The 18,542-nt window shown below is 35.2% G+C and overlaps 1 protein-coding gene across 2 annotated transcripts; it reads left to right on the top strand.

The window, feature by feature from the left end:
* The first annotated feature begins 561 nt into the window (after positions 1–561).
* LOC128208173 (hephaestin-like protein) lies at positions 562–16,656 on the top strand. 2 transcript variants are annotated; one of them, XM_052911601.1, is made up of 14 exons: positions 562–805; positions 3,630–3,877; positions 4,941–5,153; positions 5,403–5,545; positions 5,699–5,883; positions 6,103–6,209; positions 6,421–6,568; positions 10,676–10,956; positions 11,131–11,342; positions 12,688–12,832; positions 13,077–13,289; positions 14,035–14,251; positions 15,129–16,054; positions 16,303–16,656. In XM_052911601.1, exons 1-13 carry the CDS (start codon positions 663–665, stop codon positions 16,024–16,026), a joined length of 3,153 nt encoding a protein of 1,050 aa, XP_052767561.1. In that variant the 5' UTR covers positions 562–662; the 3' UTR covers positions 16,027–16,054; positions 16,303–16,656. The 2 variants fall into 2 exon arrangements, with proteins under 2 accessions (XP_052767561.1, XP_052767560.1); XM_052911600.1 differs by having other exon boundaries at positions 11,128–11,342.
* The last annotated feature ends 1,886 nt before the right edge of the window (positions 16,657–18,542 follow it).

The following is an 18,542-nucleotide window of genomic DNA, read 5'->3' as shown; positions in this document are numbered from 1 at the left end:
AAGATTGTTTGGATAAGAGTGAGGGTTTTGCACGTAAACTGGTTTAAACCCCCAGTAAATTTACATTTTACTGACCGTTCCAAGGCGGTACCTAACAATCCTTGATAAACATACCTAGTTTTTTTTATATAGTATATATGCACTGTGCTGTTTGTGGAGTTCTGTGCTGTTGTTCTATGTTTCTTGTTTGTGAATTTTTTTGTGTGTGTTCTATGTATTTGGCGTTTACCCTGTCCAATTAAACGGGGTTTATGTATAAACTTTTGGCAACAGAGCTTGTTTCTGTAGTTTTTCCCATAAGTTTTGTAGAATTCTACTTGCGTCCGTTTCCTAGGTAGAAGTCAGTACTGGTGCTATGTTTGCGGAACAATAGTAGTGTCCTCTTGTGGATATCTTGGGATCGACCCACGACCTCCTAAAGACACCACTAGACATTCTAACATTTGCTCACTATTCTTTTATTTGACTTGGCCTTACCAGAATTTATTAACGTTAAAGTTACGTTATCGTTCAAGTATTCAGGTATGCACTGAGTCATTACTCATCCGAAGAGAAGTATTTAAAGACATCAACTACATTTAAGTATTAAGATCAGTTATTATTGAGTAGATATGAAGACACTATGATAGTTTAATCATAGCATTATAACTAGTTATTAAATTATGCTTTTAATTTTAAGACTTTGCTTCGCTTTGCTGCTGGTTGCTCGGTCCCGGGCAAGGATAAGACACTATTTCATCGCTGCAGTGGAAGTGGACTGGGATTATGCTCCGTCAGGACGAAACCTTGTTGGACCTGATACTTTGTATGTAAAGGCACTGCCAGTATTTTTTATTTATCTATTTTTATTATTTCCTATACATTGTTTTGGCCATATTTTGCCTTTTCTTGGATTTGATAGATATTCGGTGTGTTTTTTGTAATTAAATGTAAGCAATTATGTGATAAATTCTGAAATCATTTTAATTTCAGACTCATGCATGTAGATGGCTTTTACATATTTATAAATAATAATAATAATAAAAATAATAATAATAACGATAATGATAATGATAATAATGATAAAAAAATAAAAAAGAAGCTTGATTTAATATGTGACAAATCTATCCTTGTATATGATCCTACCAAAGCAACAGTGCCTAGACTCTATGATTGATTTAAATGCTAATAATTGCTATTAATCATAAACGCAATTTAATCTTGATATACGGCAACCGGCCCATAACATATCGTACATAAAACAAATTGAAACATACTACTTTTGAAATGGTGTATGTGTATGTTTGTTTACAGGGACAAAATCATAGAATTTAAGAGTCCAAATGCTTTTCTGACCTTGAAAAATACCAATGACTTAGTGGTATTCAATATTCAACTGAAATTAATCTTAATGGTGATACATCATTGACTTCCTTCACTCTTTGGTTAGTTTTTTTAAAACAAGTAATCCAATTAGCTTCATCCATTTAAGACCAGTATTGAATACCAGCCCAGGGTCTATTATTGATATAATTTTGTTTTGCAAAAGAAGTGTTGTTGTTTTTTTAATCATTGTAAAGGTTTCGGATTAAATATCAAAAAACACAGTATTGCAAGATTTTTGGTAACAACAAACTGTGATCAAATTTGTCTTACCCTATTAGTTGCATGTCTATAAGGACGCTAATTTCTTTGTGGATAATATCAGTGACCAGGTTTTTGTCCGAAAACGTTATTTTTGTCAGTTTTTGTTTATAAAATGACTAAATAATTTCAGACGAAACACTAAGTCAAATTCCAGTGATATAAACAATGTTCTAGACAATTTGGTATAAACAAGTCTGAAGTATTGGTGTTAGGATTTACTAGTCATTTTCAGTTTTTCTCAATTATTTTCAAGCATAATATATAACAAAATTCAAAACAGAACAATGACAAACTCATTTGCTAATGTATTCTCGAAGTATTCTATGCTTTTTAAAATTATACAAATTGTCACATTCTTGACTATACAAATAAGACATCCCATTTGTTTTGTTTTCTATTAACTTCAGTATTGATAACGTAGTATTCTCAACTGTTAATTGTATGCGTTTTATGTGCTTTACAGTTAATGTTAACAGTCTATTTTTTTTACTTTGCAATTGTCGATTTCGTGTCTAGAACCTTAATTAAGGTGAATTCAATCATTATAATAATAATATCAGTAAAGGTAGAGGTAAAGCATTATTCTTCGCGTTTTTGATGGGGTTTTTTAATGCAAAAAATAATAGTGAATAGCTGAACATATTAATTTGATGAATTGTACTTGAATTGCGAATAATTTGCGAATGATTGGAGAACTATTTCGAGAGCAATGAATAGTTATTTTTATATCGATATACTAAAGTCTTTAATATGCTCTTTATATTGCTCGAAGTTTAACGCACGATCTTGTATCCAAAGAGGGGTCTAAACTGTTAACTTATGTAATTAAAGTTACTCGCTCATGGTTTGTAAAATGCACTTTTTTAATTATGAAATAAAGTGTGGCAAATCATAAGGAGTGTTAAAACAAAAATACCAAAAGCTGAAACCCTTCAGCAAATGTTGATATTTGCTCAAATATCGTCTTTGAAGACCACAATTTTCATTAGCGTTTATAACGCGATTGAAAATTAATTACGGCTGTGGTGTTGCGTGATTGGTTGAGTAACATTATCACGTGATGTTATCAATGTATCCTGAACTGGTCAACATATCCAACATTTTTTGTTAAAGTCCCGGTGGCCGTGTTGACTCTCCGCCTGATTTCTATTTTTTCTTGACTGTACTGGTGTTGGTTGGAACCCCACTTAAACCAATATACTTTTTAATGCTATAACTGTATTTTTCTGCAATTTCGATATCATAGACTAAAATAATGATAAAGTAAGAGTTTTCAGATGCATTACCGGGAAAACTAATCTTTGGTTCAAAAACAAGAGCGAGTCACTTTAAAGTCGCACGATATACTGTCAACTGAAGTTAATGTCGCACATTATAGGTTGATGATATTTGTTTTTTTTAATGCATTACCATATGTTGTTGTTTCTATCATTAAAGAGAAATGAGTTAAACATGAAAATGCTACAAACATACTTTTTGCATCAACCTATATTGTGAGCATTTCAGCTTGTCCTTGATTTGTTTGTCATTCGTATAATATCCAAATTATCATTTTAAGTGAATTTAAAAATTAAATATTCTTTATAAAATTATAGGGTTTGTAATTCGCATTGTTAGTGGTCCCGTTACAGTTCATAACCATTCGGAACTCCTCGGCCATTTTTATCGAAAACAACCTCGGATGTGTGCCGGTACATCTGTTGAAGTAGTTCGTAAATTTTTGAATTATATCATAAATTAAATGTAGTGTTTTAGAGTTGTATTTATTGATTTAAGTTTGAATTGATTGTCAGTGAAGTGTCTTTTGTAAACATAATTAGGATTCCCAAGAGTTAAGTCATAGAGTTTAACTGCTAAATAAAATTACTACGCGATCTACTTGCAGCGGACTTAAACGTACCGCCTTTTGAGTATGTAAACCGTCCAAATACATCCGAGGTTGTTGTCGATAAAAATGGCCGAGGATCTCCGAATGACTTCATAACATGTATATCCTTTCCTAGCACATCCCGACGGCTTATTGAGAACCGTGATGACCAAATAGGCAGTGTCTACCGCAAGGTGCTGTACCGCGAGTTCACGGACGCGACATTCACTGAGCAAATACCTGTACCGGACTGGATGGGATTTGTCGGACCTACTGTAAAGGCGGAAGTAGGCGATTCGGTCATCATCTCGTTTAGAAACATGGCTTCAAAGGGAAATTTCTCAGTTCATCCACACGGATATTTCTACGACAAACGGAGCGAAGGTAATACTATGTTCATTTCGCTGTACATATACGTATTATTCTCCTCTACCATATCAAGTGCAATTAAATGTTATTGTATTCGTTAATTTCGATATACAAATTTTCCTCTATCATATCAATGTCATTGAGACAAGCATGAATAACTTGTGTGAGGATTTGAGCCGAGTTGTATGCATTTCCTCTTACAGTTCTAGTTATACTGTTTCGAACTCACCACGGATTGGCCAAAGCGATGATTACACAATTTATTTTTTTGTATTGTTTGCATGCTAAACAGGATGCGATAATAATACAAATGTTACGAAATTAGGCTCACAATATGATTGCTGAAATAGAAGTCATTCGTATTGCCATCATTGTATCCAGTTTTCATCGAAAAAAGGGAAATCACTCTGATAAACATGACACTGCAATACAAATGTGTTACAGATTTCGTCCATTTTCACGATGAAAAATCGAACTGTAGTATTCACGAATATAATAAAACAAGTGTGCCCAATTTCGAGGAAGAAATAAGTGCATTTCTAAAATTATTCAATATTATTGTTTTTAAACTATGATGTGTTAATTAATCCTTTCCATCGGTACTTTTTATTTGCTGTGTTTGGCGTCGTCTTGTCTTGAAAGTCGTAAAAGGTGTCATGATATTGACAAATTGAAGGCGTATAATTCACGAACAGACATTCAATTAACTTTTTCGAATTTCATGACCTAATGACATAGTTTACGTAACCAGAAAATATATTGATGTAAAGGTTGCAATAATGCGCATTCTGTGCACAGCATATTTGTTAAGATCATTATGAAATACCTTATATAAAAAAAACACACTTTTTCAACTCGAATTTAAACGGGCCTGCTCCTTTGTATTCGTAAGAACGGCTCGATTGCTCATCGTGATGCTAACAAGATAGCTTACTTCTTGATCACGCATATATCATACGCTCGGACAAGAATGGAACGTTTAAGAAAAATGTCAATGTAATACTCTACTCTATAGGAATTCCATACTTTGGCATAATATGGCACTTTCTCCATTCCAATATTTTCTGTCTAAAATCAGGTGCCCGTTACTTAGATGGAACGTCAGGCGCAGATAAGTTGGACGATGGTATTCCACCTGGCGGATCCTATGTCTATACCTGGCACGTCCCTGAGAGGCACGCCCCTACGGAAGACGACGACGCATGTGTACCGTGGGGATATCATGGGCACACAGCTTCACCGTACGACATTGCTACTGGACTGGTCGGGTTCGCTCTCATCTGCAAGAGAGGTTTGTGGATCAGTACCTTACAGTACAATGATCTATAGGTAATTGGGATATATATATATATATATATATATATATATATATATATAGAGAGAGAGAGAGAGAGAGAGAGAGAGAGAGAGAGAGAGAGAGAGAGAGAGAGAGAGAGAGAGAGAGAGAGAGAGAGAGAGAGGGGGGGGGAGATGGAATTTTTTTGTAGTTCATAGTGTTTAGTGTATTATTTTAGATAATGTATTGTTTTCTTTGCCGCAGGGACGCTTGATCTCAATGGCAAACGCAGAGACGTCGACAAGGAGTTCGTTGTATACGCCGATATTGCCGACGAAAGCAAGAGCTTTTTCTTTGAAGAAAGCATTCAGAAGTGCGGAGAGCCAGCTGCTTGCAAAGCCAGGGCTGTACGTATATGAACTGTCGTTTGTTTCTCTGCTTGCGCTCAGTTCAAGATAAAGTAAACATTATAAACCAATGTGCTTAGGGATTCATATTATTCATAAATATTTATTAAAACTAAATTGAACAGAACATTAATGAATAATACTTTATTTAAGGATGCTGGTGATGAAGATTTCGGACTATCAAACGAAATGCACCACATCAATGGCTATGTCTACGGCAATCAGCCCCCTTTCAAAATGAGTCCAGGAGATCGAGCGGTTTTCTACGTCATGTCATTGAATCTGGCCAGCCACATCATGCGAATACTTGGACATACCATGATTATAAAGCAAAGGCGGTAAGGCCTTTCTCGTATCAAGTAACTCTATTTGAATCGCAACTCATTTGATTAACACACAAGTTCGAATGCAAAACATTATGAAGTAAGCTTAAAGTATTAACACTGATCAAATAGAGTACAATTGAAATAAAGTGTTTGAGAACCTTAACTAAATGTTTGTAAACTTTATGCATAGCGTTTATTTGTTATATTCGCTACATTTCTATGTGTTTGCAGCACAGAGAACGCATTGGTCAACTCGGCGAGTTTCCTTAGCGCGAACACGGTAGCCGCTCATCCTGGCCATTGGCTTCTTTACTGCCGAAACCTTGACCACGTCATTGGTAAGTGGCTATTGATGAAGCTAAATCTAAGCTTCTATAGTCTTTGTGTTGGCTCAATATATGGCATTCGATATCAGTGTGGTATTTCCGTTTTTCAGAAATGAACTTTTCATTCAAAACAACAATACTCTATTCGCATTCTTGTTTACAATCCGAATAGAAATGTTGTGACTGGGTTAAATATTAATGTCACTATGTGTTTTCATTTCAGAGGGTATGCTTGCTTTCGTAGACGTAGAAAACAAACCAGTACTTTCAAACATCGCTGGTTTAGGTCGAAGGTTAGGGAAGACGCGAACATATTACCTTGCCATTGAAGAGATCATATGGGATTACGCACCAGGACTCACTCCCGACAGGTATATTGGTATATTAGGACGATCATTTTTATGCACTGACCTTATCTTTAAATTTCGTTTCACAGGCCAGACGAATTTATCAGCAGCCCTCTACCGATATAGGGCAAGATCCGAACGGTTGCTAGGTATCATAGATTCAAAAATGATCAATTATGAACAAATTTGTTATTGAAAGTCTTCAAGTCAACAGTTTATTGAGTAATTAAAGGCCACTGGCCCAAAATACATAACATACAATAAAGGCATGAGATAGGTCAGGGTAATTAATCGATACAAGCAAAGTGTAAATACAAATCATGATTACTTCCCCTTAATCTAAACTACATAATAAGCTAGTTTTCGTAAATGTTCAGATTAAGTATGTTTAATAACCTATAAAAAATCTTCTAATTCAGTACCATTAAAATACCAATTAAATAAACTGACAAACGCGTTTTTCTCTTGGGATATTATTATGCCTACCAGTTTCAATTAACAATTTTTGATTTGAACATCTAAATTTGCTAAAAGCTCATTTATGTTTGTAAGGTATGTCTAAAGATAAATAACGTTTCACATTAAGCAAAGTTTTATAGCCTTTATAATGAAAACACCGACTGGAACTGTTAATAGATTCGTGCCAGTTCTGGTTAAAACAATCAATAATTCTCCGTTTAAAAAACACTGATAAATATATTTATATCTCCAACATCTTGTGATATCCAGATATAACCGAAGCCATACATAAAAAGCATATTCTTAATATTAGTTGGTTAGCAAGTACGTCCAACTTCATCCAACGACTTGAGCATTAAGTAACATTGTTTAGGATATCTATTATTAGAAAGTTGTAATAATTTGCAAAAATATCTAATACAATTAGAAAAATAATTTATATATAAAGTCAATCTTCCACATTCAGCAAGAATCATACATGTATTAGTGCTTTTATTTACACCAATATGCTTCCTACAGAAATCGTTTTGTACATATTCAATCTTAGGACAGAATGTATAGCCCAAAATCTGGGACCCATAACAAAGAATAGGTTTAATCATAGTGTCAAACATTTTAAACAGTTCTTTTGTTGGAAAATATCCAAAATGTTTTTGGTAACGTTTAATAGCAAAAATAGCTTTTTGAGCTTAAACTCTAGTTGGTCTTGTACTGGCGTCCATTACAACCGTGGACTAAACAATATACCCATGTAACAGATGTTGTTTTTATATTTAAGCCACGAAAGAACCTTTTCTCATTATATCGTAAAGGGCCACAAATTCTAAAAACAATTATTTCAGTCTTGTCAAGATTGACCTCCATACCGGTATTTGAACAAAAAATATATATTACGTTTAAGTGTTGTTGCAATTTAAGAACTGTTTCTGCACAATTAGCTACGTCATCTGCAAACATTAGGCAAATAATATCTGGCATGTCATTAGTAATGAAAATCCCAGAACCACAATGTTCTCGTAAAAGGGCTGATAACTCATTAATGAATAGGACAAAAATTGTCGAATTTGATTTATCTCCTTGTCTTGTACCGACATTACATGGAAACAAGTTTGTTGCACCATCTGGTGTTTTAACACATGAATTTAAATCGTGATACAAAGCTTTAAGAACTCTTAAAAATTACCATGTATACCTATATTTTGAGGTGATTGAAACAGTTTAACGTGGTTTATTTTGTCAAAAGCCTTACGAAAGTCTACTTATACACAGTAGAAGCACCCTCCCTTGTTTGATAGATATTTCTGCACCATGGCTTGTAAACAGAACATGTTATCGACTGTCAAGTAATTACGACGAAACCCAGCTTGACATTCATCAATTTTATGGTTGTCTTCAGTCCAACTATATAGCCTTCTAGTATTGGCACCTGACCATATGTTGTACATGGTATTCGTTATAGATATCCTCCGGAAATTCCCCGGTACAGTATTGGGTCCAGATTTGTACATATGATACTTTGCCCCAAAGACTCAGGAAAAATGCCAGTCGACAAAATGCTATTAAATAAGTTTAACAAAAACGGTCCTATATCAGAACAAGTGTATTTATAAAACTCGGAAGGGATTCCATCTATTAATCCACAGCTTTTATTATTAACAAGATTAGAAGTAGCAAGTTCTGTCTCATTTAAGGTAAACGGATCGTTAAGTGGGCTAGCACTATGATCAATTAACTTGTGATTATTTTCAGTATTGGGATTAATTAACACAGCGTTATAGTCATGTAGTAATATTTTGAAATAATCAAACCACTCATTTGGAAAGATACTACACACAGTCTTTGGTTTCTTCGTACCAAGTTCCAGTTGTTTCCAAAAAGAGTTGGCATTAGGACTGTTTACAAGTTTCAATCTGTTTCTACGTTGATAGTCGTACTGTTTCACACAGTAACAGTTCTTAAACGCATTACGTTTATCTTTGTATATTCTTAAGTCATACATATTATTTGAACGGCGAAATGAGCGTAAAACAGAATTGTTGTGTTGTTTTAAGGTGTTACACTCGTCATCCCACCACGGAGGTTGATCAGACACGTATTTTGCTCTACATTTTATACATTCCCCAGCTTCATAATATAGCATTGTTAACTTGTTTGGTTGACACCCTCATTCAAAGACTGTAATACTACTACTACTACTACTACTACTACTACTACTACTACTACTACTACTACTACTACTACTACTACTACTACTACTACTACTTACTTATATCATCTAGCAATTCTCTACTTTGTAACATATATTTCGCCTTAAATTTAAATTTACATGAGATAGGAAAATGATCAGATTGGTCCTTATTCAAGACTGAAAAATCCGTAACATATTGAAATAATTCAGAAGAGGCTATCATATAATCAACGGTACTAATTTCGTCGTTTGAAAAGCAAGTATATTCTCCCCTTATATCACCTGGGAATCTGCCATTGAATAGATGCACATCAAAATACATCAAAAGTTCACTAATGTTTTACCAAAATTGTTCCCTCGAACAATATCTTTGTTGTTTCGTGGAATTTCAAAATTACTTGTGTAAACAGATTCTTTCAAACTACCAGAAACGAATATTTACATATACATGTAGTGCTGTGATCGCTCGAGGACGCTGGTGCCCGAGCTAAAACCTCGAGTGATCCGATGCTTCGAACGACCCAAGTTCTTTTTTCATCATACCGATTGTTAACTGCGGCATATATTACATTCAATTGGTGCACTCGGACGAACGTTCCATCAATTTTGCGACATATGCCATTCTCACCATGAAAATTACATCATACATAAACTGTGTTTTTGTTCAAATTTGGTCAAACTTAGAGAAAAGCTTTGGGACCAAATAATTATGCAAAAAGGATACCTTAGTTTTATCGACCTGTCAGAGCAATCTTTGAAAAGCCAATGCAAAAACATATTAGGTATAGCCACGGCTACAGATAAAAATTATGAATTGAAAAATGTATATGTTGCAATGTATATATGTAAATTGCTCAAACAGTAGCATTTCTATTGCCATTATATTGTGAGCGTATAATAACCTATATTGTAGAACACGCTTTGTTATTTTAGGTTTTCGTGCTCGAGCTAGGTTAACTATAAGAAGTGTGTGTGTGTGTGTGTGTGTGTGTGTGCGTGTGTGTGTGTGCGTGTGCGTGTGTGCGTGCGTGCGTGCGTGTGTGTGTGTGCGCGCGTGTGTTTTGCTTTATCACCCGTATACAGTTTAAATTCCTTAAATAAGGGTTTTTATATTGTATCGGGTTTGTCAAATAATACTATTCTTAGATACACTGTCTAATAATAATATTATGTATTAGACATATCCACTTCCTGCACACCCAGTATTTTAGTGAGAAATTGTATACATGTACATATTATAACTATGTACGTTTATGTTTAACTCTTCATATATTGGAGGAAATAAAGATTTCATACAATGTATACTAAATGTGAAAATGTAAATACAAACAATGAACAGTGAATAAGTAGCAAAGTTTATTTTTACAAAAGCAAACATTTTTCTCAACAAGAAACATTGGAATATGACAATGCAACCAAATATCAGTTTTACAAAAAGAAATGCTATATACCTGAACACGTTATTTATTTTTATTTTGGATAAGTTCCAGCTCCGTGTTCCTCCAACAAGGTCCAAACCGGATTGGTTCCCGGTACAAGAAGGCTGTATACCGACTATACACGGACGGCACATTTACCACGCCAGTAATAAGAGGAGCGGAAGATATTCACATGGGTTTTACCGGTCCTCCTATTAAAGGCGAAGAAGGGGATGTTATTGTGGTTGTCCTTTATAATAAAGCGTCCAGAGAATACTCATTTTTGGCCGGAGGTGTGTCCATGTCAAAGGAAAATGAAGGGGCCGTGTATAAGCAAAATGTTCAAGGTGGGTCCTTCAGTCATTTGTTATTTTTGGTTCACAGATAAGACATGTACAGTTCTGTATCATATTAGTGCATGGAACACCCACAAAACACATATAAATGATATTTACTTACATTATATTTCATTTTTCAATATGGTAGATGTATGCGTACATGTATATTGTTCTCTTTAGAAGATACCACACCAACTGGAGCTAGCGTTCCACCAGGAACGATTCGCAGGTATAACTTCTTTGTTTCCTCGATTGATGCTCCGACAAAGATCGACCCAGACTGCCTCACATACATATATCGCTCCGCTGTAGACCTAGAAAAAGATTTCTACAGTGGCCTTTTTGGCCCCATGCTCATATGTAAACATGGGAAGCTCGACAAGGCTGGCAAAAAGGTTTGTTCTTATATGGTCGCCTTTCAGTTTTAATTTAGCTGCGTTTAATTAAACAAGATCCTAGTATGTATCCAACAACATTGCGTACATCGTTTTGCTAACTACGCTCGTCACTTTTGATTCAATAGTACATTCATTTCAGTTATATAAAATAAACGTACAATAAATTTGTTTCCTGCAGGCGGAAATTTAAAGGGACTCGCTCATGTTTTGGCATAACAAATAAAATTTTCCGGTAATGCGTCTGAAAAATCTTATATTTTAATTAGTTTACTCGTTGATACCGAAATTGCACACAAAAATATACAATTTAAGTATTGTAAAAACCTGATTGTAGTTGGGAGCAAAACCACGCCGGAAGAGTCAATAAATAAAAAATGAAAAGAAAAAAAGTAAACCGATATGTCGTGGTCGTATTCACTTGCCCACAAGCACTTATTCTAAGTATGTTGATATTTAAATCTTTATTGAATACATTATAAGCATTACGTGATAATGTCAATCAACCAATCCCATTACAGCCTTATGCTTAATCGCTTTACTAACGCTTTTTCAAATTGGTGGACTTCAAGGACAATATTTAAGCATATATCAACATAATGTTGTTGAAGGTTCCAGTCGCCAGTATCTTAGTCTTAACTCTCATAATGATTTGCAACACTTTATTTCGTAAAAAAATATTCCATAAAAAAGTGCATTTTACAAACCATGAAATAGTCCCTAACCTCATATATCTTCCAATTTTATTGTTTCTGTGGAGTATGGTGTCGTATATAGTTTTTGTTTTGGTCATATTTGTTTTATAGTCTAATCTTTATGTTAAGATAGAAAATCAAAATATATCAAGAAGGATGTGTATTGCTGTATGTGTTTTAGTTCAGTTTAAAATAATTTATTTTACAACGATTTTTAAACAATTCATTAACAACTCTCGTTGGCACGATGCTACACGTGGGTGTGGTCTTGTATTGTGAGGGAAACCAGAGTACCCGGAGGAAACCCGCGCCCAGGCCGGGAATCGAAAGCGGGTGGCCAAGATGAGAAGCGAGTGCCCTTACCAGACAACAAGTGTAGCATTTGTATTGATAACCTGAAAAATTTTTTATCAGGTTTTGAAATATAAACATTACACAGCAGCACATGGGTTTTATCCTATTTTATTTGCCAATCAGTATTCCTTTATTCCTTCTGTAGGGAAGCTCACAATTATAAAAAAGAGAGTATTAACAGTCGTTTTTGTTGTCGGTATTCGCCCTAGAGAGCATAAAGCGAAACCAGTTGCAAATAAAATCCATGTGATGTCTTTTTATTTTATATAATTATATGACAAATAACTGTCTTTCAGAGACACAGAGAGTTCTTCCTAAACTTTCTCGTGGTTAATGAAAACCTGTCTCATTATCTGACCGAGAACATTAACATGTTTGCGACCTCCCCCGCAACTGTCGACCCTGAAGATGAAGGATTTCAACTTTCTAATAAAATCAGAGGTATACTTACATTTTATATATTACTTGTATTCATACCATGCATTTAAGACAAACTCAAGAATTTAATAACATGAAAAATGAATATTAAAATAGTATAAAACAAACTAGAACAAATCTCTCTTCATATTTAATCGTGTTACTATTTTTAGCTGTTCAAGAGGTCAATTTTGTAAACCTCTTCATATATGATATACAATCCAATGTCAGTATCTCGATTGCCGGCATCCATGAACATTTATTTCAGCCATCAATGGTTTTACATTTGGAACACTACCCGGATTGAACATGTGTTATGGAGATCAGGTCACGTGGCATGTGTACACGTTAGGGCCTGATATTGACAACCACCATGTGACCTTTGAAGGCAACAACTTCGTGTTTGACGGCATGAATATTGACACAGTGTCTGTTTTTCCGGGAATGGGGCATAGTGTCGACATGATCCCGGACCAACTTGGTAAGGGCCTTTCGGACCTCCTCGGCCATTTACCATCGAAAACAACCTCGGATGTATGTCGGTACATCGGTGGAAGTAGTTCGTAAACTTTGAAATAATGGCATAAATTAAAAACGCTACGTTTAACGTGTATTCTGTATATCTAAGTTTAAATTGATTGCAAGTGAACTGAATTATTTCATAATCAATTAAGAGTCGAAAGAGATAATAAAATTTAACTGCTAGATTGAAAGTACTACGTGAACTTCTTGCGGCGTAGTTAAATGTAAAGATTTCTTACATTGTAAATCGTCTATATACATCCGATGGAAAATGGCCGAGGATTTCCGAATGGGTAAGGGCCAGGCTTATACCACCTGACCAACGGATACATGTTATGTACGATCGTTTCCTCGAATCAATATTTATGTGTATTAATAATATATGTTTCCAAAGTAAAATTTTGATTCGTAAGTTCAGACCCTGTTTATAAGCTTTTGGAACTGACACGTCTAATTTGATCAGAGATTCAATTTGTTTGGAAATATTCATCTTACATTTTTGTCAGCGCACACTCGCTGACAAGAATGCGTTTTTAAGATTTGAGCGTCATGCATATGTCTTTATGGTTAGGGAGAAACTTAGCCGTACCTCCATATCACATTGTTTCCAAGACAATCTATTCTATTACTATAAATTATATTTGCTGATTTAGTTTATTCGTATGCCATGCTATATTATAATATTATCACACATTATTTTACAGGATATAATCGGTTGCGTTGCGGTCAGCTGGGTCTTGAGAAAGAAGGGATGTTTGCTTGGTATAACGTCGATTCATGTTATAGTCGGTCACGAATTGGTCGTCTGCCGAAGTCTGGGATCACGCGCCGGTATTACATCGGAGCATTAAATGTGGAATGGGATTACGCGCCAGTCAAAGTGCATCCAATTACTGGGAAAAGTTTGTTTACTCCTACCAGGTAAGTTTTTTTTATTTTATTAAGGGTCTTCCAGAGTGCAAAAGTCAATTGACTTGCCAAATCAAAAGGTGTTTTGAAATTTTATTTTTTTCAGTTTTGAGGTTCAATATTGAGCAATCATAATGCAAATATCTGTTGCAACATGTGTATTTGTATTAAGGGGTTGAGTACCTTTTACAAAATAATTTTTAATCAGATTTTTATTTTTTTCGGAAATGTGTTTATCATAAAGAAGATGTTATCTAGTTAAAATAATCAGTACTGCCCAATCAATAATTTCTTGTGGCTTTGTTGTGACTGCATGTATTTTTAAAAAAAAGTGATTGCATTTTTTTGTACCCAGGAAATGAAATCAATCATCTGTTTTTTTTATTATTTGTGTTTTCTTATTTGAAAAGATATCATAAATAACTCACAAGAAAGTGTTGATTAAATAGTCTCGGGCATTTTGACACCAAAACAACGTTATTTTTTCGATAGATTTTTCCGTAAAAAAATAATCCAAAATCTGATAAAACATTATTTCGTAAGATTTGGTCAACCCTTATTATCCCAAAACACCTCGCAAAGGATGTATGCTTTACCCCAAAAATGAGCGTTCCTCAAAACTAAATAAAACACGAACTTTTGAAACGTTTTAATTTTTGGCCCTCCCAACCCTCTTTTGCTCTGTTAAAGGCCATGAAGTCGTATTATTCTATATATGCTCCATTAAACGAGTATCATTATCCAGATTCCGTGTGAGTATCACACCTATTTCGATATTTGGAAATAGCCCTCATAATACATCATAATTGGTACATGTCTGTAGGGTGAATGGTAAACAAAAAGTGTCACATGAACTGCTGTTATATTATATATTCATTTATTACTTCAGTCCCAGTTACATTTTCGTGAGAGGCGGACCTGATTTTGTTGGAAGTATCTATACTAAAACCGTGTACCGCGAATTTACCGACAGCACATTCACCAAGATGAAACCTCAACATGTGAACCTCGGGATAATCGGTCCATACATACGTGGAAATGTCGGAGACACAATAGAAATACATCTGAAAAATATGGCAAACTTTCCATTGAATATAGTCCCTAAAAACCTACCTTTTGCGGATGGGTCAGTTATAAGCAGTGCATTGCCCACGTTTCAAGGCACCGTTGGAATATATAAATATTCTATCCCTGAACGATCTGGGCCCAAGAAAGATCAGCCAAATTGTGTGGGAACTATATATACCTCACGTGTGGATCCACTAAAAGATGCACATAGCGGTCTGATTGGCCCAATGGTAATATGCAAGGAAAGAACTCTTAATGAAAATGGCCAAAGAACTGATGACATTAATGTTGAATTCGCAACAGCTTACTTTATTATAGACGAAAATCTGAGTCATCATAGTACTTCCAATTTTGCACAACGGGCACCTGGTAGAGTGAACGTTAAGGATGCTGATTTCGTAGAAAGCAATCAGTATTATTCAATAAACGGACTCATTTATGGAAACCTGATTGGCCTTGATATGCGAATAGGACAGAGGAGTGCTTGGTACGTCTTTGGAATGGGTATGGAAGACGACATCCATACAGTGCATTTCCACGGGCAGTTATACATACGAAATACAGAATTAACATTTCGAGGGGACGTTCTTGAGGTTTTCGCGGGAACATATGAAACTGTAGAGATGGAAGCATACAATCCGGGCACTTGGCTTTATCATTGTCACGTAAGCACCCACGTGATAAATGGCATGGAAACCGTCTACAATGTTCTTCCATGATCCATTAACCTGGGAAAGTGATTTCAAGGTACTTATACATATATTTATCTTAAAAGAAGTTAACAGTGATGCTCTCCCGCTACTGTCAATGAACAGTTCAAGCAAAACAAAACTCCTGTTTTCAAACTGTGTTTCCGTATATAACAGAATTGTATTTTCTTCTTCTATTTATTGTATCATGCTTATTGTGTTCACACTGTATTTGTGTTTCATGTTTCGTTCAATGGTGTTTGGATTAGTTTTTAGTGCAGCTCACCAAGCTCTTTTCTCTTTCAGAGACAAAAGAGGTCACAGTCATCTATCAGCGTGTGTATCATCTTTGAAATGTTGACTTATACCGATTAAACACACACACACCACTACATCCTCTTGCCACGTGGAAGATTATTTATTAATGCATATTGCAATTTTATCCTATGAAGTAAACAGAGATGAAACCTTAATTGAAGTTAACTGTGGGACTACCTCATGTGTCAGTCTTTGAGATGTTTCATTTATGTGCCATGAGAGTCGAAGAAGAAAATTGAACAATAAATTGTCCGATATGGTTAAAACAGTTTACAGCTGATGTTTTTGAACATGTAAATATGGTAATATATGGAAAACATACGTTGATTAACATGAAAATTTTGTGTGTTTTATTATATTTGCTACGACGACGTCAAATATAGTGCATATGATGATATTTAGACAGGCTACTGGACTACTCCCGGTAGTTTCCTTTGTATAATGACTTAAACTAGACCCGGGTATGTTTTTGGCTACTGGTGTTGTCTCCATAAAGCTGTTTTGACTGCTTTAATGAGTTTCATTTACCATGCCGGATTTTTTTTTTAAATCGTACGACAGATGCACCATACATGTAACACTGTTAATTTATAATACCGTCAAAGGGCTACACACGCTGATTACAGTTAAATATTGTTACCAAGAATCGTTTGGTTTATCGTGTTGGTCTGTGACTCTAGTTCAGTGTCGTTTTGGGCCCTCATATTGTGCATCTAAAAAGTGTTTATATTTGAATTGTTGACTTGTCCCTGCAGTTTTATTGTATTATTGAAATGGTCTGTCAAACAAGAGTTCACTGGAACGTAAACTGGTTATGTGTACACAACCTTAATAAGTCAATGAAAACTACAGTAACAAGCCAAGTAGTCCAAATTTCAAGTATGACGCAATGAAAATTCAAATATAAACAATGTCAGGGCCAAAACGACATTGACCGATAGACACATTGATAGGTAACATTACTTGACTTGAGTCATTAACATCGTGCCTATACGACATTAACCGATAGACACATTGATAGGTAACATTACTTGACTTGAGTCATTAACATCGTGCCTATACGACATTGACCGATAGACACATTGATAGGTAATCTTACTTGACTTGAGTCATTAAAATCGTGCCTATACGACATTGACCGATAGACACATTGATAGGTAACATTACTTGACTTGAGTCATTAACATTGTGCCTATACGACATTGACGATAGACACATTGATAGGTAACATTACTTGACTTGAGTCATTAACATCGTGCCTATACGACATTAACCGATAGACACATTGATAGGTAACATTACTTGACTTGAGTCATTAACATCGTGCCTATACGACATTGACCGATAGACACATTGATAGGTAACATTACTTGACTTGAGTCATTAACATCGTGCCTATACGTGACACATTGATAGGTAACCTTACTTGACTTGAGTCATTAACATCGTGCCTATACGACATTGACCGATAGACACATTGATAGGTAACCTTACTTGACTTGAGTCATTAACATCGTGCCTATACGACATTGACCGATAGACACATTGATAGGTAACCTTACGTGACTTGAGTCATTAACATCGTGCCTATACGACATTGACCGACAGACACATTGATAGGTAACCTTACTTGACTTGAGTCATTAACATCGTGCCTATACGACATTGACCGATAGACACATTGATAGGTAATCTTACTTGACTTGAGTCATTAAAATCGTGCCTATACGACATTGATCGATAGACACATTGATAGGTAACCTTACTTGACTTGAGTCATTAACATCGTGCCTATACGACATTGACCGACAGACACATTGATGGGTAACCTTACTTGACTTGAGTCATTAACATCGTGCCTATACGACATTGACCGATAGACACATTGATAGGTAACCTTACTTGACTTGAGTCATTAACATCGTGCCTATACGACATTGACCGATAGACACATTGATAGGTAACATTACTTGACTTGAGTCATTAACATCGTGCCTATACGACATTAACCGATAGACACATTGATAGGTAACATTACTTGACTTGAGTCATTAACATCGTGCCTATACGACATTGACCGATAGACACATTGATAGGTAATCTTACTTGACTTGAGTCATTAAAATCGTGCCTATACGACATTGACCGATAGACACATTGATAGGTAACATTACTTGACTTGAGTCATTAACATTGTGCCTATACGACATTGACCGATAGACACATTG

The sequence above is a fragment of the Mya arenaria genome, chromosome 11 (genome assembly GCF_026914265.1).
Source record: "Mya arenaria isolate MELC-2E11 chromosome 11, ASM2691426v1".
In the NCBI taxonomy this organism is placed as follows: domain Eukaryota; kingdom Metazoa; phylum Mollusca; class Bivalvia; order Myida; family Myidae; genus Mya; species Mya arenaria.
Note: the sequence above shows the minus strand (reverse complement) of the source record. Positions and strands in the feature narration are given on the sequence as shown.

What these genes read in the sequence shown, in the direction of transcription:
- LOC128208173 (XM_052911600.1), top strand. Translation starts at nt 663, where the DNA reads ATGCTTTTAATTTTAAGACTTTGCTTCGCTTTGCTGCTGGTTGCTCGG. An exon ending in GTATAAGCAAAATGTTCAAG is followed by an intron (nt 10,957 to 11,127) that starts GTGGGTCCTTCA and finishes TGTTCTCTTTAG; the next exon opens with AAGATACCACACCAACTGGA. An exon ending in TCGACAAGGCTGGCAAAAAG is followed by an intron (nt 11,343 to 12,687) that starts GTTTGTTCTTAT and finishes ACTGTCTTTCAG; the next exon opens with AGACACAGAGAGTTCTTCCT.